This window comes from Nyctibius grandis, chromosome 10, assembly GCF_013368605.1.
Source record: "Nyctibius grandis isolate bNycGra1 chromosome 10, bNycGra1.pri, whole genome shotgun sequence".
Classification (NCBI taxonomy): domain Eukaryota; kingdom Metazoa; phylum Chordata; class Aves; order Nyctibiiformes; family Nyctibiidae; genus Nyctibius; species Nyctibius grandis.
In genome coordinates this window covers 29,653,794-29,680,833 of record NC_090667.1, presented here as the reverse complement: position 1 = coordinate 29,680,833, position 27,040 = coordinate 29,653,794, and the positions used below count along the sequence as shown (strand labels likewise).

General features: G+C 41.8%; 2 protein-coding genes across 6 annotated transcripts; one reads left to right on the top strand and one right to left on the bottom strand.

The window, feature by feature from the left end:
• Positions 1–1,349: 1,349 nt before the first annotated feature.
• Positions 1,350–11,379, bottom strand: ARL6IP5 (ADP ribosylation factor like GTPase 6 interacting protein 5). Its single transcript, XM_068409231.1, has 3 exons — positions 11,134–11,379; positions 3,436–3,653; positions 1,350–3,109 (listed from the first exon to the last, which is right to left on the bottom strand). The coding sequence occupies exons 1-3, from the start codon at positions 11,307–11,309 to the stop codon at positions 2,937–2,939; spliced, it is 567 nt and encodes a 188-aa protein (XP_068265332.1). The 5' UTR covers positions 11,310–11,379; the 3' UTR covers positions 1,350–2,936.
• A 1,972-nt stretch (positions 11,380–13,351) lies between these two features.
• Positions 13,352–26,360, top strand: UBA3 (ubiquitin like modifier activating enzyme 3). 5 transcript variants are annotated; one of them, XR_011048817.1, is made up of 19 exons: positions 13,374–13,398; positions 13,535–13,576; positions 16,559–16,679; positions 17,671–17,751; positions 18,907–18,989; positions 19,554–19,634; positions 20,269–20,312; positions 20,601–20,665; positions 21,501–21,656; positions 21,751–21,853; positions 22,354–22,467; positions 23,014–23,067; positions 23,524–23,560; positions 23,640–23,721; positions 24,664–24,764; positions 24,896–24,959; positions 25,069–25,123; positions 25,585–25,735; positions 26,174–26,360. XR_011048817.1 is itself a non-coding variant. In XM_068408613.1 (18 exons), exons 1-18 carry the CDS (start codon positions 13,379–13,381, stop codon positions 25,671–25,673), a joined length of 1,392 nt encoding a protein of 463 aa, XP_068264714.1. In that variant the 5' UTR covers positions 13,352–13,378; the 3' UTR covers positions 25,674–26,360. The 5 variants fall into 5 exon arrangements, 4 of the variants coding, with proteins under 4 accessions (XP_068264714.1, XP_068264711.1, XP_068264712.1 ...); XM_068408613.1 differs by having other exon boundaries at positions 13,352–13,398; positions 25,585–26,360; XM_068408611.1 differs by having other exon boundaries at positions 13,385–13,409; positions 25,585–26,360.
• Positions 26,361–27,040: the final 680 nt, after the last annotated feature.

The following is a 27,040-nucleotide window of genomic DNA, read 5'->3' as shown; positions in this document are numbered from 1 at the left end:
AAGCCTTTTTTGTAAAGGAGCTACAGGTAAGTCACATGCTTGTGGAAGACATCTACAAGAGGCCAGTTGGTTTTGGTTTTTTTGGTTGGGTTTTTTTTTTTTTGGTTTGTTTTTTTTTTTTTTTATGAAAGCCATTTAAAGCTGTAAGGCATAGGGAAAGACCAAAGCCTTTCCCTTTGCTAACATGGTGCTCCCCTGCCTTCCTGTGGCTGATAGGCTTGCTCAAAAAGCACAGCTTTGCAGCTCCTGGCAAGATTTCCTTCAGGTGAGTCTCTCCTTGCTCCTGCCTGTAACTCTTAGCAACCTTCCCCTGGCAGCTAAATCCCAGTCCCACCCTACTCCCTCCTCCCCACATTTACTGTAATAGCCCTGTAGTATCAGCAATGTCCAGGACCTCTTCGAATCCAAGGTAGTCTCCACTACCATTAGTTCAAGTTTTTATTTATCCTTGTCCTTTTTTTATCTCCCACCTAGTCTCTTTCAAATCTCCATCTTCCAAACTTGTACAGCTCCTTCTCAGCTCTGATTTTCTGTCTGCAACTGTAGTGCCACAGACTCAGGCAATACATCAACCAGGTTTCCCAAGACATAGCAAATAGTTTTTAAGTATCACATAAGGAGGAGTGGAGAGCCATTGCTGCACGGCAGAGACATAAAAAAGCAAGTAACATTTCCATTGCACCCTTTCATACAGCCCTTTTTGTAAAGGACAGGAAACGGGGAAGGGAAGGAACTCGGTACTTTTAACCAAGCCCTCACATGGAACATGGCAAAATTACTGCTCCACCCAGAAGCAGCCAACATTTACTACCAGGGTAGATACAGCAGGACGTGCGAAGCCCTGCTCTGATCCATGTTCTCCCACAGCGCAGCCTCTTGAGTGATCACAGGAGGGAGGCAGCCAGAGAGAGAGACCACGCTACTAGTTTTGACTGCAGCAGAGTTGGCTTCCTAGCCCTGCTGAAGGCATGGATCCCAGTAATCTCAGAAGCAGAAATACCTCTCAGATAATTAAAAGAAATTTAAAACCTCAGTTAAGTAGAGTTATATAAGAGACTGAAACAGCACAAACAAATGCTTAAGTACTCCACCTCCACTGAGAAGCCTCTGTAACGATGCAAGAGCAAGGCCATAACATTCCTGCAGCTCAGAGGTCCCTCATGCCTCAACAAAATTAATACAGATACAGAGACTTCAAAGCTAGCAGCTCATCACATGCATGGGCTTACAGCATGAGCTGCAGGGTGACAGCAGATCTCCCACCACCACTCTGGGGAGTTCCACCAACCATAGAAACGGAGACAAGCGGTTTCCAACCACTTTCCCCAACCTGAAATAAATGCACTCAGTAATCACCATTAGACTTTATTTTTCTTCATAACTGTGCAGTTTTTAAAATTGTACAGTAATGATGAAGTCATAGGCTACTATGTTCTTTAAGTGTGGAAAGAGCTTTCAAAAAACAAAGACCATGCGCTACAAGTGAGGAACAGGCCACTGACTCTTCAGCTGGAATATACAGATATTTTCAATAAATACTGATCACCTTAACACTTAAATGGAATGACATGTTCAGATTTCTACACCGTTCACTATGGAAACAGCATGGTAAGTTACATAAAAGCTTCAACTTTAAGGATCCTTGCTTTTTTGTTAAATTAATTACTTTGTTAGAAAAGAGAAATGCAAGAACATTTGAAATGGAGTGTCACCTGGACAACTTTTTTCCCCCTATTGTTGGTAAGCTCCTGTTACCAAGATAATTGCATCAGAACTGGCAGTTAAGTTAAAATATATATAAAAGAATCCCACACACCACTTTCAGGAGTTGTTAGAGGCAAATATCTTCATGAATTTGGAATGGGTTTTCAAAAACTGTATCTTGACATTTATTGCTTTTACTTGTAAACCTGAAATCCAGTTTATTCCTTTGAAGAGTGTCAGAAGTACAGAGTCAGAGAGATGCATGTTTTACTTATATCTTTGCATTCTCGTTAAGAAGAAAGAAAAAGATGACCCACACTCAAGAACACACATACACCTCCACCTACAAAACAGCCTATACAGACTAAAGTAGAACAAGGTAAGTCCTAAAGTAGCAGTATTTAAAAATATCAATAGGGTAGAAACCTAGCTCATCCAACATATCTGAAAGCTTTTTTTTTTCCTCCCATGCCTGGCCACAGTTTGGCTGGTACACAAGGAAGTTTGGTTCTCCTGCAGAGAGGAGCAGTTTCTATAGATCAAGATTTCAGAGAAAACAAAGGTGCATTTTACTGGAACTGACAGAGGCACAGTGCCATGTATATTCTTCATGCTTATATCTATTTAGACTGTTTCCCAGCTGCTAAAGGAGGAATGTGAGGTGAGGACTGGAACCCATATTCGTTACAAGTACTGCACAGCTCTACTGCTTGCCAGTTAAGCCAGCAACGTGGTCTCAATACAGACCACTCAAGTGAGGGATCTGGAGGATGCAAGAGATACCCACTTTTGATATATTCCAGCTCACCTTGAACATCGCCACCCTAAAGGTGCCACCCAGCATAAACTGGCTAAACTGACATCTTGTAAAACTGAGATGAAAGGGGTGTTACTCTTGCCAATAGAGAAATTTGCTACAAGACAGAATGAGAGACTGCATTCCAGAGGTTTCCATCTCTTCCTCCTCTACCCCCCAGAAGAAGAGACAAGCAAACACGTTTAAGTTAGTATGTATTTGTGTAAACACCAGAACATTTTGCTATACAATAGAAAAAGGTTGCTGCTCTTATGTTCTTAGAGGAGCCCTGAAGACCTTGGGATACCTGTATCCTGCAACTATTAATCTGTACCACGTGCATTTCCTGTTTTGTACACAAACTGAAAGCAAGCTTGAACAATAGTAAATAGCAACTACACTCCTGCAACAGGTAAAAATGCCACGTTGCGGTTGCTTACTCCTTTGCTTTAGATATGTAGTCAGCTATTTTGTTGATACTATCCTCTTGCTGTTCTAGAGCATCCAGTATGATGCCCATTGGGGTCTTCTTCAAGCCTATTCCTTCCATCTTGTTCTCCAGCTTGTTCTTCATGTTCCGGAGCCTCAGAGAAGCATGGACAAACATCACTGCATGACAGAAACACACTTATTAATTGTTAATGTCCAAGGAATGCATAGTTCTTGCAGCATTCACCTTAAGACACACTCCAATGCCATGACATCACTGGAAGATGATGAAGTCTCAATGACCACTTAAGTAACCACAGGTACCCATTTATTAATAATATTAAAGATGGCTTGTGCTGTTTTGTGTCCCCTGCCCCCCAGTTTTGTTTTGGGATCATTTAAATAGAGATAGTAAAGGCAACAGCCAATTTAGACTCTGCAGACTTATCTGAGAAATCTCAAGTCACACATCCTTAAGACCCCCAGAGAAGAGGAAAAATACTTACAGAGGAGAGGAAGCGTGATCCCAAACATGAACACCATGACATCTCCCAGATAGGAGATCAAGAAGTAGCTAGACAGCATGATGACCACTACAAATGTGGTTGGGTACTGCTTCTTCAGCCTGCGGAGTATATCCTTGTTGTGTGATACCCACACAAACCCCAGGAACACCAGCACCACCACAGTACCGCCAATGAGCATATTCAGGGGGCTCAGAAATCTGGAGAGTAAGAGGGAAAAAAAAAAAAAGGAAGTGTCCCATTTCAGAGCCTTCATGACTTGCGTCCATATAGCAAACATCAAGCTCACTGGTAACTTGTTACGAGGGAGGTAAGACATTAATAAGTCAGTTGTTGCTATCAATACCTTGATCAACCTCCGATTTTTAGGCAGAAGCTAAATAAAGCAACAAGTGCAACTGAACAAACAATCCTTAGCGGTGAATTTAGATAATCTTTGTTCTCCTCCTGAGCATAGCTCAGAGTTTCTGCAGCACCTCATCAACAGAAGCACTTACCCCCAGGACCCCTCCTACCTGTGCAATCAACACATTCACTTGATATCAGACCCAGAGTTAGCAAATCCCAAGAGCTGATGGAGCCAACAATCAGTTGCCCAAGGGATTGAACTTTTCCTTACACAGGATGAAAACCAGGCTTAGCCTAGGCCTTCAGATGAACTAGCTTTTCTTATTATCTTGTCTAGGTTTGCAAAATGGGAAAGGGAATGTTGAGTAAAGGAAGTTACTTCACTATTTCTTATTTCTGAATAAACCTTCTTATTGGTTTACACAGAAACAAAATAATCTTATGAACCTGCAGAAGGAGCTCACCACTATCAGCACAACAGATGGAAGCCCAGTCCCAAGCAAGCATGCCTGAGAGTCAGAAGGAACTGCAATATGGCATAAAGGTCTTGCAGGAAGTAGAGCCAGGCCTGGCAAGAGAGTCACTGCTGAGGTTCGTGTTCTGTTATTGTTATCAGAGTTACCAAGCAAACCAAGACATCAAGTGGATCAGCTTTGGACTATAAACAGCAAGTCCCTTTTTTGGACCAGGGCAGGAACATCACCTGCTCAAACCACTTTCCTAAGTATTTAGAGCTTGTTTAGTGTCAAGCTTTCAGCAATGACTTTGCTTAGCTTTTTTCTGTACTCACTCAAAGTCCAGGCTCTATTATATTTCACTTATATAGTAATGAGCTATGTGACTCCATGTGCATTCTCATTTACTTGCTTGTATGTGCACTGATCTAATTACACAGCAGCTGAGGGCTCTGAGCTGCTACAACTATGACAGCGGCATAACACTGCCCCGATAAAGCCAGATGTAGTCAAGATTTCCTCTTGTAGACTTTGCAGTCAGTCGTACTGTTCCAAAGCTAACAGGCACAATGACTCACCACTCCACACCACTGCTGAGGAGGATACTATGGTTTGTGGGCTGTGCTTCACATCCGGCACAGGCAGAAGAAATCTGTTGCTGGACTGGTATGCCAGCACTCTACCTGCAGTGCCAGAGAGCATTTTCCAAAAGAAGGAAGAACCCCCAAGAATTATTTCAGAGCACAGACTGGCTCTTGATTCTTTAAGTGAGTTGGACCAACAAGAGACAGGACAACTGGATGGAAAGAGATTAAAGTTCAGACTAGTTCCCCACCTGCTTCTGCTATTCATGCTGAAAAGCCAACAGGGCTTCTTGGAAGTGGTGATAGGGCAGACTTGCTTGTTGCATCTGAGTCACTCCCTGTAGCCAGCCAGACTATTTTTAGCTCTGAATTGTCAATCTTAAGTTTCCAGGCTGGAAAAAGTGAACAGCATTGCTCGAGAAAGAAATTAGTTTCATCTGTGCTCCTTTGTAGCAGGAGAAGGAGGGTGACTCATGATTGGACCACATTAGTGCCTGGTTTATATATGTACTACTGGACATATGAGATTCTTAAAGTAGAAGTCACCTCCACATCATAGCTAGATTGGAACAGAAATGGCCAAACTTACTCAAATAACTCACGACAACCAACTTTGTTCCCAAAAATCTACAGACAAGATCATCCTGGAAGCAGCAAAGGGCTAGGCAGAGCTCCACTTTACATTTTCCATGCATCTGGTAAATACTCTCAAAGCTTTATCTTCCCTACCCTTCCCTCTGCTCTCATTACAACTTGAGAAACTGGCGGTGAAGAGCAATCCCTCCATATTTATAAGGAAGAGACCAAAGACTTCTCTGCTCTACACTTCTTTCTGGTATTACACAGATTCTGTATAGCTGACTGGCTGTGAGGGATGTGAAGGGAAAAAAAAAAGAAAAAGAATGCTTTCAAAGATCCCACTTTCCTGGGGAAAGTTATTTGAATTACATGTTTTCTGAAGTGGGCTGCATTCCAACACGTACAAGGAACAGTGAACATAAGTATCAAATGAAGTCATTCAGAGCCACATGAAAACAGATGGGGATAGCAGTTGCCACTAAAAACTGGTATTCAAATCATCAGCCATGTGTCCACAGACTTCAATACTGTTGATTACAGTACTGGATAAGAGTGCCATATACCAAGCTCCCCTTTACTGCTTGACTCGCCCACAGCATAATTTGCAGCACTACCTAAGATTCTCCTAGAAATTCGTATATAGAAACTTCTCCAGCCATGGCATTTTTTGGGAAGGCAGATCTCCATTATCCAGTTTCGCTCAGATCTGTTGGCACACTGCTCTCGATAACACAGTAGCTAAAGACTAAAAAGGAAAAAACATGGACATGTTCTTTTAGAACACCCATGTCTCAGGAAAAGAGAGCTGTATCACAGCCTGAGCAGTCACCTTATAATTGAACAATCAACATTGACACTGGCCTTATTTATGCACTGATCAGAATACAGTATGCCAAATTCATGCTCAGACAGGAAGGCTGGAAGTCTTTCAAAGCTGCAGAGACAAGGTAAGTGACCAGCCATTAAGTATGTTACAAGATACTTTCTAAATATAATTCCCTTTAGCAGGGATTTATGAGACCTCTCAAATACCTAAAAATGCATGGAACTATTAGCATGGCAATAGTGTGGTAACTTGAGTTTACACTGCTCAGATAACTTAGGGGAAGAAAAACTCTTTTGGGGTTGGAGAAGAAAATAACTCTCACTACCCTGAAAGGAGTCAGTACAGCAGGACTAAATAGCATTTGGGGGTGCTAACAGCCCAGAGCACTCTGGCTGGATGATCTCCTTCATTGCTCTCTGTGGCGGACAAGGTACAACCCTGGGAGGATGCTGTGACCCCCAGTACAGCTGGGACAAACTGGCAAGGAAGAGCTGTCACCCAGATTCAGTTCCAGCAGTGTTGCAGGCTGACTTGCAATCACACTCCCACTGCTCCCCAAAGACCAGGTTTCTTTCAGCATCTGCTTTGATACAAACGAGAGAGATGTGAAAAATAAGTAAAAGAAACATCCTGCCTGGCTGCAAGGACACAGGCATTGTCCTGTGCCAAGCAGCACCGTGGGACACTTTGTATTTGTGGAAGTAGTATCAGAAGACAGCAGAGATGCCAGCAGCTGGGGGTGCATTGTGTGGGAAGACGTACTGGCAGCTACCTCCGCCCAACAAAAACAGATTAAGATGAGATTTTTTTTTACTGGATTCACATTTCTAGACTGTGCTGTACATGCATCACAGGACAGGTTAGATTTCCCATACAGGTGCAGAAAAGCCCAAAGAGTTGTGCTATCAGTGACTTACCACATCATCTCTTCTCGACAGGTTATTTTCTATCTGCACACCTGCGCACAGCCTTACAGCAGGAGGTGAGCAGTTACTTGGAGAATACACAGCTACAGCGTAGGTAAAAAAAGAACTAGGCAAGATACATCCTTTGTGCAAGACAAGAAGCCTCCAGCAGCATGAGCCCAGAAACAGGACAGGCCACAGAAAAAGCAAATGCAAGCTAGCTCCATCCTCAAATCATCTCCATTTTAGATGACGGTCTCAGGGTGATTATTCAGCAGTTGCTGTCACATCTGTTTCTTCTGCACGTGACCAGGCAAGTCTGAACAAAGGCACTGAGACTTGCAGTCATTGAGAACATATTTTTACTTAGAGCTGCTCAGTTAGGCCATTACATCAAATAAGCATGAAAATTTCATTTTAGAGGACCAGGTCATAGGCCTCAGCATCCACAGATTTAGCAGTGCTTCTTTACTTACTGTTGCTCACTTACATTGCTTTGAGAACAGAAGACAGATTCCTTTCTGCAGAATTGCCAGACCTTTATGAAGTTATGTACTAATATTATTACGCAACATATGTTTTAAAGCAATGTGTTTTTGCTTGCTCATTCTTAATCTTTCATTAGGCATTAAAGAAACTAAGCATTTTGCTGCTCTGGAGTCTTCGTTTTGTCAAGGGAATCCCTACAAGCACGTCAGCTAAGTTAGTGGTCTGGGGGAGTAAAAAAAAGAAGAAAAAAAGACACACACTTGTTGATTGCTAGGAGTTGTGCAGATGGATAGTATGTGTTTTAGAGAAGAAGGGGCAAAGGAAAGAGACATCAAACCTCAAGCTGCAGGGAAGACATTATGCCAGAAGAGAATGAAGACTCTCTTAGATGCAGCACTCTGAAATCCAGTACACCTTTTAATACTGTCAGATTTAAAAACTGATTTTTAGCAAGTACATGGCAACAAAAGTCTAGAAGAAATTGCATCAGTTTAAGTACTTAAGTTTGAACTGCAAGACAGAAAAGCCTTGTTGGAGTAGGTGAAAGCACAGACAAATTCCACTTATTAACCAGACTGATTGTTTGAGGAAGAGTTGCAAGCTGTTGTGGGAGGCATTAATTTTAATAAATATCTGTACAGCACTCACAATGACAGGGCCCTGGCTCAGGGTAAGAATGGGCAGTCCAGTTCCTATACAGCTGGGAGAAAGGGCACAATTTGGTTTAGTAAGGATCTTGGTTTTTATCAGTAGTCTACTGCAACAGAGTTGTAGGGGAAAAAAAAATAGCACAGCAGTCCAGATTCATTCTTAAAGGAATCTGCAGGGTTGAGAGGGTGGAAAAGACAAGGCTGCTACCACCAGCCTGTATTAGAGTGGCACTGATTCAGTAGTTTTAGTTTCTTGTTTGCCTATTTATTATTTTCTACCTAGTCCTGTAGGCTGAAAGTAAAAATCTACATTATTGCAAAGCAGAGAACATCATTTACATGTAACAGTAGCTACCAGAGAAGGCAAATGGAGGGAGAAAAGCAGGGAAATAATGCAGTAGAGACCATTACAATTCCACTACACTCACGGTAAGGTTATTGCATACCTTATAGAGAGGTGTAAAAGGCTGGAGAGGTTAACTTTGTTGTTGAGGCAGTAAACTGAAGCCATGGCAATAAGCACTGTACTTCCAGTATTGAGAAAGCTCTAGGCTACAATTTCCCCATCAGCCCAGCACCACCACAGCTACCAAGTATTACAACAGCTGAAAATACCATCTCTGCATTCCAAGTCTGTCTATATAATTAGATGGCTTAAGGACAGGTAGAGTTGGTCACGGGCTAAATTTAGTTTTGATCACAGGAAGACCACTACATTAGCGGTTTCAATAATCCTGCCTTTAGGCCTGTATATAGCCCTGGAGTTCCTAAAAAGCCATGATTCATCATTTATCACTCAGGGATTCCTGCCCATTACAGAACAAAGTGCAAGACAACAACTTAGTCATCAATTTAAATTTATCTGGAGAACTTTCTTTACCTTTCTCCCTAAGTCATAGTTTGGCCAAGCAAAAAATGTTTTTAATAAAAGAAATGGATAGTTTACTGAAGTGTTATCCTGTTTCCTTTAGTTCTTCTCCCATCCTCTTTTACTTCAGTGTTAGAAGAATCAGATTCATCCTATACCAAAGGCTCTAAGACATGCAACAAAAAAAAAATATTTGAGATCAAGATCCCACTCCAGGTGTTCCTCACCTGTTAAGTTTTCAACTCAGAGCATTACCACTCAGTATTAAGAATTGCAGTTCTGATATTAATCTCTATCTCCTCTGGCTCTCTTCCTCCTCCACCTCCCACCCCAGCAAAACAGTGGGAAATATATCACCCTTGATCTGAAAAGAGATCAGAGTTCAAAAGGAAGAATTTAGAAGACTAAGTAAAAGCTGCTGCCATCCCAGTTTTCCAACCAGAGATATCAAAACTGTTGACACATTTTTTTCCCCATCTTCCTGGGGAGAAGAGCTGTCCCCTTGCTTTCCAGGGTCACTATGATTTACCTACTCTTTGAGAGCTAGCTACAGCATCACGCTACTAAACAAGGGTAGATGAACACAGAAGTTTAGACCAATGTGGTCTAAGAACAGCAAGACCATGGAAGTCTCATTTTACCAGTCTAGTAGCCTATTGAGCCAACTGCAACATATCCCCACCAAAATTAAGAAGAAAGGCTATGCCACTCTGCCAAACCTTTAACCATCACATGCATCAAGAAGAAAAAGCAGGGTTCTCAAACTATCCTTTCATAGAGCACAGGCCAAAACTCCCTGCAATCTTAGATGCTGGGTCAACAGCTTCAGAAGCCCTAACAAGATGCAGACTGCTTAAAAAAAAAAAAGGATTTAGGGGAAGAATTTTAAGCCTCTGCAACATACAAGATAAGATACACTTCAGCCAAAACCACTCTGGCCTAGCGGCTGGGCAATTCTCCAGTTTAAGCATCTGCGCATTGTTTGTTGTGAAGAGTGCAGTATTCCAGCTTCCATATTAAAAGCTTAATCATCAGCTTCTGCTGCATGTCTTGCTTAAGCACTTTCTGACCAAAGATCCTAGAGTAATACTTGAAGAAGAGTCACATAGGCTTTGATTCAGAAGATGTTTATAAGGTCATTTCCAAATTCTGTTCAGGAAAGCTAGGCCTGACAGAACATCGTACAGCAGATGGTCCTGCCTCAAAGGTCTCGATCCTGCCCACCACAATGAAATGAATGGGTACCTTATTTATTTTATATTAAAGGTTTTTCAGTATGAGCTAGCTCAGAAATAAGAACAGCGTGCTCTGTCGCCTGGACATAAGCTTAGAACTGTAACAGAGAGCAGAATTCAGGGTGATTTTTTTTTTTTTTTTTAATTCACAGTGAAGATTATCTCAGCCTGAGCAGTCACACTGGACAGATTGAGGGAGGAAGCGCAGATCACTGCGCAGGATGCGGCTCGGTTTTCCAGAGCAGCGACATCCGGCACAGAAAACCATCGCTGCTTCGTGCCAGGCACACGGTGCCCCGCCACAAGCTGCGCGCCTGAAGCCCTCTCCCTTGGGCCGAGGGCTTGGTGAGCAACCCGTGGGAGAGGGAGACAAGAGGCAGCCCTCAGATCTGTTAGACCCCCACCAATACATAAATAAAACCGTACTCCTTAACCTAACAAGCCCCTCCTCCACAAGGGAGGCTCTAACCAGATCTAAATTTTTTAAGCGACACCAGGAAAATCAGAGGTTTAAGGAGAGACAGAGGAAGGGAAAGGCAGCTTCCCTGCCCCTGCACCCCCGCCACCCCACCCGGCAGCGCAGCGCCCGGGGCCGGGCCGGGCCGGGCCGGACCCCTTCCCGTGGCACCGGGCCGGACCGGACCCCCGCCCGCAGAACGGGATCACCCCCGAGCCCACCGCCCCCCCCGCCCCCTCCCCGGCCGCCACTGCCGGAGGGAGAGCGAGGCGCCACGCACTGACCCCACGATGGAGACGACGGCAGCGGCCACCATCAGGTAGTTGGTCTGGTAGTAGAGCAGGTTGCTGACCACCCGGTTGTTCCATTTCGAGATGTCCTTGAAGTCGGGCCGGGCGAAGCGGTCCGAGCCGGGGAAGAAATCCTCCCAGGCCCGCAGCGGCGCCACCTGCACCTCCATGGCTGCCGCTGCCGCCGCCCCGCCGCCGCGCAGGCCTAAGAGCGCCGCGGCACCGCCCCGGGGCGGCTCCCGGACGGCGGCCCCGGCCTCGGGCCCGGTCCCGGCCGCCTCTCGGCGCGGGGAGTAAAGGCTGCTGAAACGGCGAAAAGCGGGAGCGCAAGCGACAGGCGTGTGTCGCCCCGCCCGCCCTTCGCACGCCCAGGACAGGCAGCCCACAGGGGCGTCTCGCTGCTGCTGTCGTTATATTCGTTGTTTATTCGGTAAAAGATGATGTAACGTTTAATATTCACATGGCGCACTGAAACGGTTGGGGGCCCCAAGAACAAGGAGGATGTTGTAAATACCTTAGACATTCGACTAACTTAGTTATACAAATAAGCAAAGGGGAGCCTTTTAATGAGGATGGCCATATCTCACTTCAGACATCTTGGCCTTGGGAAAACAGAGGCATGGAAATATAAAGATAAGGGAGTTACAACAGCTGCCTCGAGGGACGTGGCCTACGTGATCCCTGGACTGAGTTTGCACAAAAACAGGGGTCAGTCAGCGACCACATTGAGGAAGACTACCAGCCTTCATCTGAAGACCCCTGATGACCACCAGAGAAAACGACTGCACATGCGGAGTGGACATTTGCATATCTCATGGTTATGTACATGAGTTCTCGGAAATCTTATGACTATGTATAACTTTATGGTATATAGTCTCTGAAAATTTGCAAACTGGTGGAGCACTCATGGTGGATAATCCCCAGTGCTGCCCAGTGCTGCAATAAAGAACGCCTGCTTAATAACACACTCTGGTGTTATTGAGTTTTCTTTCGGACTCCTTACCCAGCCGCACCTAGCTTCCCACTTCGGTGAGGAAAGTTAGAAAGCAAGGGGGTTTGGAGATCTCCGATTTTTGTATCAGCATCCAGTTCGCATCCTCTGTGAAACAGGCAGTCAGGGGCTGAGTGTGGAAGGGGCCACAAAGTGGCTGCCCCAGCCAAGGAGGCACTGGGCAGGAGGGGGGGTGGGGGGTGTTGAGACACCACAGGGAGGTGATGGCACCCTAAACCTCCAGGTTCAGAGGGGAAGGCTGGTGCCAGCAGCCACGGCGGTTCATACCAAAGAAGTCCATGGGAGAACAGCTGCTCTTTCATATTCTCACGCTTCATCCCATGCAGCTCCAACGTGCGCTGTCCATGCATGTATGGCACAACGCCCCAGGCCTGCCGCACCACCGTGCCGGGCAACAAAGGCCTGCCCAAAATGGAGGCCAGCAGTAAGCCAAGTGTGACCGCGATACTGGAGGTTGGCAGCTGCTCCTTGCAGCTCTGTCTATGAAGGATTTAAACCCTTAAAGCTTAGGAACCTGAGGCCTGAAGTGCAACCCTCATAAGCCCTGCTCGTCTGCTTCCCAGCCTGCACTTAGATGCTGCCTCCTTGTATTGGCTTTGGGGAGTGAAGGCTCCTGCATGTAGGAGCTGCCTCACATGTGCTCCCAGGACAGCCCGTGGGCACTGCCCGGTTGGCCTCTGCCCAGGGAGCACCGATAGGGCAAAACCCCTTTGGAAACACAGCTCAGGCGGAGGAGCCACCTGGCTGGTGGGCAGCCACCGCCCGAGGCGAATCCCACCTCCACGTTTTGCCTTATTCATCCCGTAGGCTTTAAAGCGCCGCCATCACCACACGCTTTGTCCCCGAGGGTCCCGGGAAGCGTCAGGGAGGCGGGCGCAGGGAGACCCCTCGGCTGCCCGGGGCCAGGCGCTTGGGGGCGAGGGAGGGAGGCGCCGCGAGTGCCCCAAGCACTCCACTGGGGACTCCATGAGGGCTCTCCAGGCCGGGCTCTCCCTCGCAGCGTGGCCCAGGCCAGGCCGAGAGGCGGCTGCGGCTCCCCGGCCTCTGCCTCAGAGGAGCGCGGGGGGAGGGCGGGAAATCCCCGCCTTGTTGCCACGGAGACACGCGCCTCGCCTGGCGCGCGCTCTATCCCCCTCCCCAACTTTAAGGGCCCGCAAGCGCGGCGGCGCTCTGGCAAAGCACCGCCCATAGAGGCGCCGCGGGGCATTGTGGGAAGCAGAGGGAAATATGGCGGATGGTGAGGAACCGTAAGTGCCCTGTATGTGTGTGCTCGGCCGCCCCTTCCCCCGCTTCCCGGGGACGGGTGGGCCCCGGGGTCCCCTCTCCCTCCTCCCCGGTCTCTGTAGCGCGATACTGACCCTTCTTTTATTCTCTCTCTTTTAGGGAGAAGAAAAGAAGGAGGCTAGAGGAGCTGCTGGCGGATGGGTTAGTGCGGGGCTGCGGGAGAGCGGGCTCCCGGCCCGGGGCAGGGGTAGACAGCGCTTGCTGAGGGGCGGCTGGTAGGTCAGGGCGAGCCGCAGCCCCGCAGGAGAGGTGTGGGCTGGGAGGAGTTAGCTTAGGGCTGCGGGGCCCGCGGGAGAGGCGCTGGTAGGGGCGACCGTGCGTGAGCGGCCCGGGGCCCGGCGGGGGTGGTGCAGTCCAGGGCCGGGGCAGGAGGAAAGGTGTTAGGTGGGTCAGTGTGAGGAGGGGGAACGCGAAAGGGCGCTTGAACAGCAAGGACTGGGGAAGAGGAACCTCCTGGGGAGAGGACCAAGGGGCTCACCCGGAGTGGGGATGGGAATTGCGGGCTCGGAGCTTGGCATGAGTAAAGGCTGGTGTGCTGGAGAGCTTTGTGACACGAGTGGAAAAAGCTGCGTTGTCGGTCAGGGACCCGGGAGGGCCTCTAGGTTAGAAGCAGGTGACTAAATTTTGGCTTAAATTTAAAAATTCAGGCTACAGAACAGTTGCCTCTGCTTATTAAAACCCTAAATTCTATGCATCTGTCTTAACGGCCTTAAAACTAATGCTCAGAAATCTTTAACCTCATCTGCTTCCACCCCTTAACTGTTCCCTTTCATCTGCTTGTGTCCCTCTTCCCAAAGATCACAGAGCAGCCCTGCCTGCCTGAGTGGTGGACTCCTAGGCAGTGCATGTGTGTGTTGGGGTGAGGATCACAAAAATCCTTGAGCATGTTGGATTGAGGGGGTGCATGCCAAGCCCTTCAAAAGCATGGAGCTCTGGAGGTGTGAAGGTGGTAGGGAAAAGTCTGGGCCTAAGGCAATGTAAGGACTGTGGTGCTGATATTTTAAACAAGATTTAAAATTAGAGTAATTCAATGACATAAATAAGGATTTTGTTGAACTCTGATAATACAGATAGCTGGTAATGCTGTAATAACACAAAAATAAACACTTAAAAAAAAAGCTGTCTCTGAAGTTAAACATAAAATCTCAGGTTGAGTTATTGATGTTTTTCAGATCTCCACAATGTCCAACCCTGTGAAAACCAAACTGTAGTGTAATCATGAAAGTTAAACTAGATCTTACCATTTTATCACTTATAAAGGAAAATACACATCTAAACAGAAAAGGAGTACTGCCGATTAATGGCTTTTTATATGGACTATATAAAAGGATAAAAAAAAGTTGTTCTTAATGTCACCAAGCATAGCTTCTGCACTTATTTCCAGAAAAGTTAAAAATTATAACCCGTAGAAGTGGTTACTGTGATGTATATTGACCCATTTTATTTGCTTAGGTCAGTGCTTAATGCACATCCTGAAAACTGGTATCATAGAATCACAGAATGGTTTGGGTTGGAAGGGACCTTAAAGATCATCTAGTTCCAACCCCCCTGCCACAGGCAGGGTATACAGCAGACGAGCCCAGGGTTCAGCGGAGAGAGTGTTGTATTTATTCACACTATTTCACAGTATGTGGAATATTAATATTTTCACATTGTTGTGGAAACTGGGGGAGGTACAAAAGTGGAAGTCAGAGATCAGAAGACCCTCATGAATTGAAATAATTTTTTTAGGTCTTATTTAACTGCTAATACAGTAAATTAACTTACCTAAAGTCAACAGTTAACCAGGAATGATTCAGTCTGGAATCAAAATATAGGCAAATTACGATGTATTTATTCCTACACTTTACTAAAGTTTTTCCCTGTTATTGAAAATCTTTTGCAAAATTATTGCCTATAAGCTAAAATTCCTGTGGACATACTGTGTTGTCCATCTTCTGAATTCTGTGAGGATAAAGGCATTTGCTGTCTAGATGTTTTCACTACATTTTCCTTTTATTTTAAGATGAGTCACCAGGAACTAATAATAAATTCTAAACATTACCCTACAACAGTTATTGATATAAGCATTCTTTATATTACTTCATAGGAGGAAGCAAATAGTGCTCCTTATCAATGATGGCACAACCTTGCATACTTAGGACTGGCAAAGCTCTTTTATAACGAGCTTAGTTTTGTATTAATGTAGAACATAATCGTTCATATTTATTGAGTGGAGCCCTTATTTAAAAGGAGAAGTTTGCTCTGTGAAGGAAGGGCTTGTTCTGTGTAGGTGATCTTACACTGGAAAATTACTTTAGAGATTTGATTTTGAACTATTCCAGTAAGTCTCTTAATAGTTTAAATTTATAGTTAGGTACTACTAAAAGTGACCTGCGAAGGCGGAAAAAGGGTAGTGGCGTATTTGATGTAAAATTCTGTCTTGAAGATTTAAAAGCAAATACCTGCAAACACTCCCTTTTTCAAGTCAGATTGCTACCGCTGACAGGCTCAGGAGATGACTGAAAAATGGGGGTGTTCTAAATTACATAGTACTGATTGGGGGTGAAGAGCGTTCAAGATTTGTGTTTTTTTTAACACTTGATTAAATAAACTACTATGAAGATTCAGAGGAGACAGTGTTGGCGCATGTTACTGTTATTTATTCGGTGCCTTACAATTGTGGTTACATATTGATAATTCCAAATATGATTTGTGAACTTAAAAAGTCTGTCAAAAAAAGGATACAAGACTTGACTCTGAAAAAACATCGCCCTCAAAATCTAAAGGGACAACCTCTTTTTGTGTCCCCTCTTTAAATATGAGGGAAATAAAGGCAAAAAGGCGAGACCCTTTTTTCAGTTCAGGTCAACTTTTACTAGTAACAGCTAAATCAGTGGGATTTCTTGAAATGCCTGGGTTTTTTCCCGTCTTTGTAGTATTGCTTTCTAGTTCCACAAATAAAACCCACTCATGCAAATGTTCATGCACATAACTTACATACGTAAAGAATATGCACATGCATTTGTATGAATGGCCAGTAATTGAGGTGTTTTTAAGATATGTAAAGAAAAAAAAAAAACATTTTAGAGGTGTGGCTTTTTCTCAATGATTTTGCAGCTGAATTTACTGTGTTCTGTGCAGAATGGCTGTTGATGGTGGGTGTGGGGACACTGGAGACTGGGAAGGTCGCTGGAACCATGTAAAGAAGTTCCTCGAGCGATCTGGACCATTCACACATCCTGATTTCGAGCCAGGCACTCAAGTGAGAAACACTTACTTTAAATAAAAATTTGTAGCGTATGTTGCAAACTAATGTAAAGAGTTTCATTAATTGACCACCAGCAGTGTATGAATGCTAAGACTGCATGAAAAGCTGATATTTTAATCATTTGAACATTATGATTGTAGAAGAACATATTGTATTCTTTTTATAAGCTTGTATTTCTAAATTGTACGCCGTCAACTGCAAGCTTGCTGTCATCATATATATAAATATATAATAACATATGAATTACGCTCTGTCTTTGAGTTCCACATGAAAAATAGCAGCGTTTGTGTCTCCATTTTTAAGTAATTAGATACAGTAAGGAATTTCTTATACTTAAAGAAGGAATTAAGGTTAGTATGAGTACTTAGAGAACTGGGAAAGATGCTTAGTAGGGAAAAGCAAAATTTAGACTGCTTCAGTTATTTCTTCTGCTTTCCTTTTTTTGGTACATTCTGTTTCACAGCTTACAGTTGAGTGTATTTTACTGTTACCTTTTTAATGTACTGTTCCTTTATTTACTAGTTTGAGGCTGGGGTCTAGTAGAACAGTTCACAGAAAGCAGTTATATAGTTAAATATTTCAATTCTTTTTGGCCAGCAATGTTTTCTGTCTGTTTAGATTTATTTTGTGTTATATATCAGTAAAATATTTGGAGGAAAAAAACATTATCTCCTTAAACTGATTAATAATAAATGTGGAACTTGCTTTTTTCATGGTCAAAATTAACATAAAGAGAATACTGATATCAACTCGCTTTTCTGCAAGTTGGGGTATAGGAACTGCATGAACTCAACAACCGATTAAAGTCCGATATGTAATTACTCCTCCAAGCACAAACTGGTTTATTGATCTAAGTTGTTTTATGTGAAACTTAACTAGGTACTGAAAAATTTATGGTAATGCATTTATAAGGGTTATGAAGCAAAGGACAAATTATGCTTTTTCCTATTTAGTGTATTAATTTTTTGTTTTATATTTTCCGCAGGCTCTTGAGTTTTTGTTAAGCACATGTAAAGTACTAGTTATTGGAGCAGGAGGATTAGGATGTGAACTCCTGAAAAACCTGGTAATTACTCAGTTTTCACCCTTTGCTTCTTTTCTTTTTCCTTGAGGAAATTATCTTTTCTGCTTTGCTAATTTGGCATTTTTCATTGTATATAGCTCCTAAATCTCTAAATTCTAATCAAAATGTATAAAGTACATGATATATCAATAAACTTGAAGAATGCACTTTATTAATAAGCTTGAAAGGTGGTAGTCTAATACATTAGTTATTAAGCTATTTCAAAGCTTGTCATGAGGGACAACATGGTGCTCTTTATGAAGTGTGGACAAAAGTTCACCTGCAGCCTTAGATATGGTCTAATGTTGGTCATTTTCTCTAACTACCAGATCTAGGGAAGTGAAGTAAACTAAGAACAAATCATAATGATACAAGGAAGTGTTGTTTGGAATACATGGCTAAAATGTATCTTTTCAGATGAAAAGCAATACTTCAAGCTGCCATAAGTAGCTAGTACAAAGTTTAGTATTAGCAGTCAAAGGTGATTCTAATTTCAGTTTATTTTACATCTTTGGATTAATTCCAAGTGATGTTAGAATTGCTGGAATTATTTATGTTCTTTCATAGTGAAATTAGTAGAGCCAGACTTACTGTGTCTATGGTGACCTTCATGTCCGTGGAATCCGTTTGGCCTTGAGTAGTGTCTCTCAGTAGTTGAGTAGTGGCTCTCAGGTTTTCCAGTTCCTCAAGATCAGTAAATAGGAGGTTGTCTGCAGCGCCTGAACACTCCCTCAGAGTTGTTTCTGTATTGCTGAATTTAGCCTATGTAATGGGAGCTTTGTTGAGTCAGACCAGGATGCACTGTCCTGTGTGGAAACGGCTAAGGAGGAATTGGTAATGGTATAAGAACAGGGAAAGAATACGACAGTACTTCCCTGGTGTACAGAGTGGTTTTTATCCTCACAGACTCTCATATTTATCAGTGTATCACTGTTACCGTCCTGTTTGAGTTTCGTAGTTTTGACTAATACTGTACTTTTCCATGCTTCTATTTAACAATAAGAATTTCTGCCCTTACGGATTCCATGGAAAACGTGTGGATTGGTATAATAACTTACTGTGAAATAACTTATTTCCTTAATTTATACCAACACATATGCATTAGTGTACTTTACTATAGATTTCCTATGAAATGAAGTTGACTATCTCTTTTCACAGGCACTGTCTGGCTTTAGACAGATCCATGTTATTGACATGGATACTATAGATGTTTCTAATCTTAACCGACAGTTTCTGTTTCGGTAAGTGATATTTTCATGATTCCAACTTTTTTTTTTTAAATGTACCTAAACCAAATATATGAATATGATCATTATTTTGGTTGAACAAAATGTCATTAAAGGTTACTGAACCTTCATATCACAATAGTGCCCGTAATTAACTAAATGTTGCATGTGATTCCTTCTTGTTTTGAGATCTGTGGTGTCATAGTTTGAGTGTGAAGAAAATTAACATACATTCCTTAGCATTCAAATACAGCTAATGACTAATGGCAAAGGTGACACCAAAGAATAATGCACGCAGATTGAGATACCAGTTTTTCTGGTACCCTTTTCTTCCAAGCAAAATGAAAAATTGTTGGATTTTTGGTGTTGATTGATAGCTGTAGTTATATGCATGTATTTAGGTAACTCTGGGGCCTGTCATGTCTGATGGTTTACAGGGATGCCTTAATATTATCCATATCAATAAATTGTCCTACAGTAACAATTAGTCCGTTAATTCAGTATTGCAATGCATAAGAGTCTGGAATGATTGATTCTACTAAGATAATGCATTTGAAATTGGTTGGGTTTTTTCCCCAGACCAAAGGATGTTGGGCGACCAAAAGCAGAAGTTGCAGCAGAATTCCTGAACAGCCGCATTCCCAACTGTGCTGTTGTGGCGTATCCTTTTATAGAGAAGTAGTAGCCCCAAAAGCTTCAAAAAACCTAGAAAAACTCTGTAGGTGGTAAGACTATCTAAAGTATTTTGCTGCCATCCTCTGGTTTTCGTACAATAAAGAACAGATTCATTCAGCTGGTGACTGAGGATTCTTTGTCAGTGACATTAGCATACAGAATATATGCATGGGGAAAGAAGGCTAAGCTTTAAGAAACTATTTTATATGTTTCCACTGAGTCTTTTTATTCAAATGCAATATTCTAATTTTCACTGAGATATTAGAATTACAGGTTTATTCACCAGAGTGTTTTGAGTACCTACTGGTGGGAGATGTTCGTTTATAAACATAGAGCAGCATTTACTGATACAGGACTTTGTGAGAGCACATGTTTTGAGCTTCCTAAATAGTTTGCCTGCTGAGCTTTCTCCTGTGTGTCACTATTACATTGTGTCCCTTACTTGTTTTGTCAGATGCTATAGTTTCAGCTGTGGGCATTTTTAATCTTTAAATCACTTAGTTTTTTAAAAAAGTGTCATATAAAATTATAGTAATAAATAATGTTTTGGCTTTAGGTTAGCAAATAGGAAACAGTAAACTACTTTATAAATATGTTCCTTTACTGTGCTTACATTCAGATATTTTAAAAAGATTCAAGACATGGATGAGAGCTTCTATCGACGTAAGTGGTATTTGTTTGCCTGCCAAACACCCACTGGTGCTTTAGGGGAACATTGCAGTTGTTGCTGCTTTTCCTGGTAGTTAGATTGCTAATTATTTTAGTCTTCTACAGTATACTGGAAGTGGAAGTAACAAATAGACACAACTTAAAAGCATCTGTCATACAGGTAATCTAGGGGAGATAGTTAAAATATAGTCAGTTCCTATGGAGTGTTATGGACAGAATACTTCGTTTGTCTTAAGAAGTATGCATTAGTATAGATGTCAAATGATGTTTTTTTCCTCCTAGAGTTTCATATTATTGTTTGTGGGCTGGACTCTATAATTGCAAGAAGATGGATAAATGGCATGCTGGTAAAGTCTTCGATCTTTTTAAAGCCTGGTTATTGCTTGAGTATAGATAACTAAAATTGAGCGCATTTGTGTAGAATGTGTCATTAAAATGAAATGAAGGCTGTTGAAATTCACAGCTTTCTGTATCTAGTTCTGTTTTCTTTTCTTTTTTCTTTTTGTGAACAGGATAAAATGCATGCTCTCTTACCTGCCTCTTTCTTGAGGAGTGTTAGCCACCATTTGTGCAGTGCCCTGCAGGGCTAATTTCAAAGTTAGATTACATTGTCTGTGGCCTTGTGCAGTCAGCTTTTGAAAATTTAAGAAGGGAAGTTCCACAGCCTCTCTAGATGCTCCCCTTGTGAATGTTTTTTTTTTCATTAGCCAAACAGTACTTATTGTGCTGTAACTTGTAAATGTCATCTTTTGGAACCCTGCTGCTACAAAGTAGTAGAAATCTGGTCATTGAACTGGGTAGTTTTATCGTTGTGAATCTGTTTATAAAATAATGATCTTGAGTATTTACCAGTATTTAAAAACAAAACAAAACAAAAAACAAACCAAGAATCAAAATGCTGCATCCTTCAACCATTTGTTCTGGTGTACTATAAGGAAATAATAGCATTTATCAGGGGGGTAAGGGGAGGAGGAGGTGGAGGGTAAAGGTGGTAGATGAAGTCCTGCACACTGACAAGTAAGTAGTTTTTATACACTATGTACTCTTAAAATAAACTGTATATTAAGCATTTAGTCTTGTGGTGTACCATTGAGAATAAAGTTTTTAGGATTTTTTTGTCTTAACTGCAACTTGTTTAAAAAAAATAAACAAAAACCAACAACCCCCCCCTTTATTTGTTAGATGTCATTTTTACATTATGAAGATGGTGTACTGGATCCAAGTTCCATCATACCTTTAATAGATGGAGGGACAGAAGGTTTTAAAGGAAACGTTCGTGTGATTATTCCTGGTATGACAGCATGTGTTGAATGCACGCTTGAGCTTTATCCACCACAGGTAATTGCAACCAGTGTTATTTCCTTTTTTAATATTTGTCTGTACATAATGTATTACATGCTTTCTTCTGATTGTCTTCCCCTGCCCATGCCAGGTCAATTTTCCCATGTGTACTATTGCATCTATGCCCAGACTGCCAGAGCATTGTATTGAGTATGTCAGGATATTGCAGTGGCCCAAGGAGCAACCTTTTGGAGGTAATTAGTATATTGCACTAGTGCTAAACTGACATTTCTCCTTTGGACTAATTTGTTTCATGTTAAGGATACACAGCTACTTTTAATAAAACAATCCTACCTTTTAACCTTATGTGGCTCGTTGTTGTATTGAATCTAAGCCTCCTCTGACCTGGTGATGGATTCTCTCTTCCTGGACTCGCTCTCCAGTTCCATATTTGTTCATGTGTTTCTCGCTCTAATAGTGCAAAATGTCTTTCCTGACTCAAAATATAACCTGTAACAGCTCCATAAATCTGTGAAGTTAGGATAGTTTGTATATAGTATGTGTTAGAACTTGCGATGTTTGTAGAAATGATATTTTGATTATTTAAAGTGTCAAGTTTTAATAGCTTAATGGAGTATTTGTTTTAACCCAAATTAGAACAAAGGGATTTTTTCTTTTTAGACAAAAAGAACGATGTGTTTTTGAAGAACTCTTATAACTGTAACTTATCTGTACATTCTTAACTTTGCTGCAGAAGGTGTTGCATTGGATGGGGATGACCCTGAACATATACAGTGGATTTACCAGAAGTCTTTAGAAAGAGCATCACAATTTAATATTAAAGGTGTTACATACAGACTCACCCAAGGTAAGGGTATGGTATTTCACTAAGGTTGTGGCATTTGCAGTTAGGCTGGATTGGCATTCTTTGTATTCGTTATGACTAAGCTGGCAGCTCTGCTGAGAAAGAAATAGTTGTATGTACTATGCTGTTTGACTGGATGAGCTCAGTAAGAAGGGTTGGATGAAGATGCCAATACAGTTTGGCAAGCCTGTTCTTGCAGAAGGGAAACCAAAAGCAAATATCTTTCCTTTATGCATTTCTCCAGTTAAACAGGAATAGAACTGAGTTTTAAAATAATTTTCAGTGCTAAATATAGAACACTTGGTTTTAGAATTTGTTCACTATTTCTCTTTGTGTGATACCTTCTTTTTCTCAACATGCTTGATCCATTCCTAAGATTAAAAAAATGCCAAAGTACTTAAGCAGCATGCCATTATACCTTACTGTTATAGAAATTCCCGGAAAGTGTTTCAAGTACCTTTGGGTACACCCTTCTGTAATTATTCTGGCTAAAAGTTGTCTCTCGATATAGTTTCTTGGAAAAGACAAAACTGTGTGTTTTTTTTACAGGGGTGGTTAAACGAATTATTCCAGCAGTAGCTTCTACAAATGCAGTAATTGCAGGTATGCTAGAAGAACTCATTTCACTTCTGCTTTACAGACTTCTGAGTCTTGTAAGGCAACAGTTTGGAACAGAGAACTTGGGAAGGATAATAGTAATTTTTAAATGGGTCTGTTTTATTCTTACAGTCTCATTTCTGTTTTCTATAGAGAAACTGCATATGACTATAAATTTTAGGCTCATGTATGACTGTGTGAGTGAGCAAAAGCATTTGAGACTGGGAAAAAAAATTGAAAAACACGGTATATAAGCTTAACATAGTCTCAGATTAGTGCTGAATCTGTGGTGTTAATGCATAGAACTACCACCTGCCTTTAGATGTGTATTTTTCTCTTTACAAATTGTTATACTTGATTTTTTTTGTCACTGCTTCTTTGGTACAACTCTGTGCACTAATGTCTGCATGTTCTGAGATAGACCTAGAAAGTGAAGAAATTGTTTTTTTTTTCTCATTCCAGCTGTTTGTGCCACTGAAGTTTTTAAAATAGCCACGAGGTATTTAATTTCTTATTAATAACATACATGATTTCCAACATAATGACGTGTATTAACACTACCATATTTATCATTATAGTGCATACATTCCTCTGAACAACTACTTGGTATTTAATGATGCGGATGGATTATACACATACACATTTGAAGCTGAAAGGAAGGTTAGTGCCACTGAAGGCTTGCAGGGTTGTTTCCTTGATTTTTATTGAACTTTTTTTTTTGTTGAACACAGTTTGTGTGTATTTCTGAAACCCAATATTGAATCTCTTGGCCCCTAGCACTGAATAATAATATTTAAGTTTTAAAAGCAGAAACTACGATGTTACTGGTCTGCTGCTTCTCCAGAGTATTGTTTTCAGCATGTTGGACTTTTTTTTTTTTAAACTTATGTGGTTTTGGGGTCTAATAGTGATGACAGTGGTGGTCTGGCTGTGTAGAGTAGCAGGACTCTTTACCTCCAGATCAACAGATGTTTTCTTTGATGTCCTGGTAATGAAACCTTTTCTTCTACCCATCAGTTTACTAAAAACTATTGCATAGTATATGTAATGGCATATTTAATTTTTGCCTGTTTAGCCAAAGTTTCTTAATATTTGGAAAAGCAGCTTCTGGTATAGGGAAGTTCTTCAGACAGCTATTTCTGTGGTGTCTGCTGGTGCAGCATTGGTGTGTCAACTGTTTCTGCTGCACCACCTGCAGAGGAGAACAGTACTTGACTTTTTTGAAAATGAATCCTGAAGATTTCCCCTGTGATACAGGAAACGCAGTTTACAAAATAAGATACACAATCTTAAGAAGACTAATAAGCAAATCTTCTTAAAAAGGGGTTATGACAACAATTGATTTGAATGCTTGTAGTATTAAATTTTATGTCAGGTGAAATTTGTAGTTTGTAAATACTTGGCTGCTGTTGGGAGCCAGTCGAACAGTGGCAGACTTCATGAGGAATTGGGTTTGTCATTAATATTTGCAACAGTATTGGTATTTCTAGAGCTAAAACTTTTTTAAAAAGAACAAACACACAAATAGATTTGAGACCTTATTAGCAGCATTTTAAAAATCATATTTAACTTAATATGCATTCTTGTGCTACTTTGTTGTAGGAGAACTGTCCAGCCTGCAGCCAGCTTCCCCAAAACATAGATATTTCCCCATCAGCTAAATTGCAGGAGATCTTGGATTACTTGACAAATAATGCTTCATTGTAAGTGTACAACTATTATGACTTATGTGATAATTTTCGGTAGTTTAGTGTTTCAAAAAGGTAATTTCTAAATGCGTTTTTACCTGATTGTTGTTTTTTTTTTTGTTTTTTTTTAAATGTTTTATATATAGGCAAATGAAATCTCCTGCAATCACAGCAACTATGTATGGGGGAAATAAAACACTTTATTTACAGGTAATGTGAACATACATAGTTAACTTTAATAATCTTAATTTGTTTAAATTTACTTGCCTGCATTTGAAATAAAATGTTTTGGCTTTTTTTTTTTTCCTTTTTTTTGCAGACAGTAGCTTCAATTGAAGAACGAACAAGGCCAAATCTTTCTAAGACACTAAAAGGTATCATGCAGCTGTCACATGCAGATTTTAAAGATACTGCTCTAAACAGTCAATCACTTTCATCCCTCTGTGTGGCATGTTTAGCTTTATTTTGCACTGTGCAATAGAATGTGCTTCATTATCCTTTTCTGTGCAATATACCTTTCTCTGGTTGCTCGGGGATGAGCTTTGAATTGCTTAAATGTGTGAGCAGATGTCATTGGTGAAGAAAAACATTGCAAGAAAGCAATGATAACTGATGTAGATTAAATGTACTTCAGTTGTGTTTTATATATTTCTTGACAAGGTCTGTTAATTTTCTGGTTGAATTAGATGAGTATTAGTTTAGCTAGTGAGCTGTTGGCAGCTTTATTTCATCATTTATGGTTTGTGTGAATGGCATTCATAACTTTTTTTTTTTTTAATTAAAAAAACCCAAACCACATGAGTTTGCTGTACTTAAACTTTTCTTTCTGTTTCAGAATTGGGGCTTGTGGATGGCCAGGAACTTGCAGTTGCTGATGTTACTACACCACAGACTATGCTGTTCAAGCTTCACTTTACCACTTAATTTATTCATAAGTAAACTGCACATACAGCGAGAGAAATCTCTACCCACCTTGTAAAACAAAGGTACTCTGTGGGCGTTAAAACAACCTGAAATGTTCATGTTAGTACTAGCATTGTTGAAGGTTATACAAATGAATCACCATATTTCACAATTGTACGTAGAAGCCAATATTTGGTGGATTATATTTGTATAAATGCTTATTAATGTACAGAACTCTGATGTATAGGAATACATTTTTTGCCCAGTTTTTGTTGTCAAAATGTTAATGCTAATATACTTTCAGACATATGGAAATTTTAAGGTGGCCAGAAGTCTTGTTTTCAACACCTATGCACATGTATGTGCAAAGAGAAGACCCTTTGAAAGGAACCACAGTGACCTGTTTTTGAATTGTAGCACTCCTGTACACTTGCTGAGTCACCTTAAAACCAAAAGAGGATAGAAGATTAAAATGAGCATTTTCCTTTTATTTGATACTGATTTGATCAATTTTATGAAAGGTGTCGAGTATGGAAGATTACTTCGTTTACCAGCAAACATGAAAGGACAAAATGAACAGCTGTACGTGGAAATACAGACATGGCTGCTCACAGTCCCCAAGCAGCTGCTGTGCATAGTATTGCAGGATTATGTTCAAGTATCATTGGTGCTGTTAAGGTATTTATTAATAAAAAATCATAAAGATGCTTTAGTTTGTGGCTTATTAGTGGGGATTCAAGAGCGTTTATAACCTCGATTAGAAAATCTAGGGCATCGTTGGGCTGCATTAGTCTGTGACCTTTCAGTAAGTGGTGCTGGATACCTCAATGTGAATTCCCTGATTTTACTTGATGCGTGTCCACTGTGTTTAAACTTTGTGTCTTCCAGCCTTGCACTTGGAACTGAAGTGGGGGAACTTTAATTTTTAACCAGATGATTTTTAACAGCCCTGCAGCATTTAGAAGTGTTGAAAGGTCCCTCGCAAGCTGTGGGACTTGAAGGAGCGAGTTGAGGCGCTGAGGTTTGGACGTGTAGTTGGTTATTTGTGTTAAGCAGTTGAAGGAAGCATTAAGAAGCGGGAACTAAAGTTGTCTTTTTAGCATCTAATCTGGAAGAGGTGTCACAGCAGCTGGGGGCCAGCGCGGGCCGTGCCAGGCCGCGACGCCCCGGACAGCCAGGGCCGGCGCCCCGCCATCACAGCGACCGAGGCGGACGCGGAGGCGGGCTCGCCCCCCGCCATGACAGGCACCGAGGCGCAAGGCCTTGCTCCGCCTCTCGTGACATGTCGGGGGCCGGAGCGCGGCTGCGCGCGGGCTTGTTTGTGACGTGGCGCCCGGCGGCGCGCAGGCGCGGGGCCGCCCTCCTCCCGGTGCCCTCCGTGCTGAGCC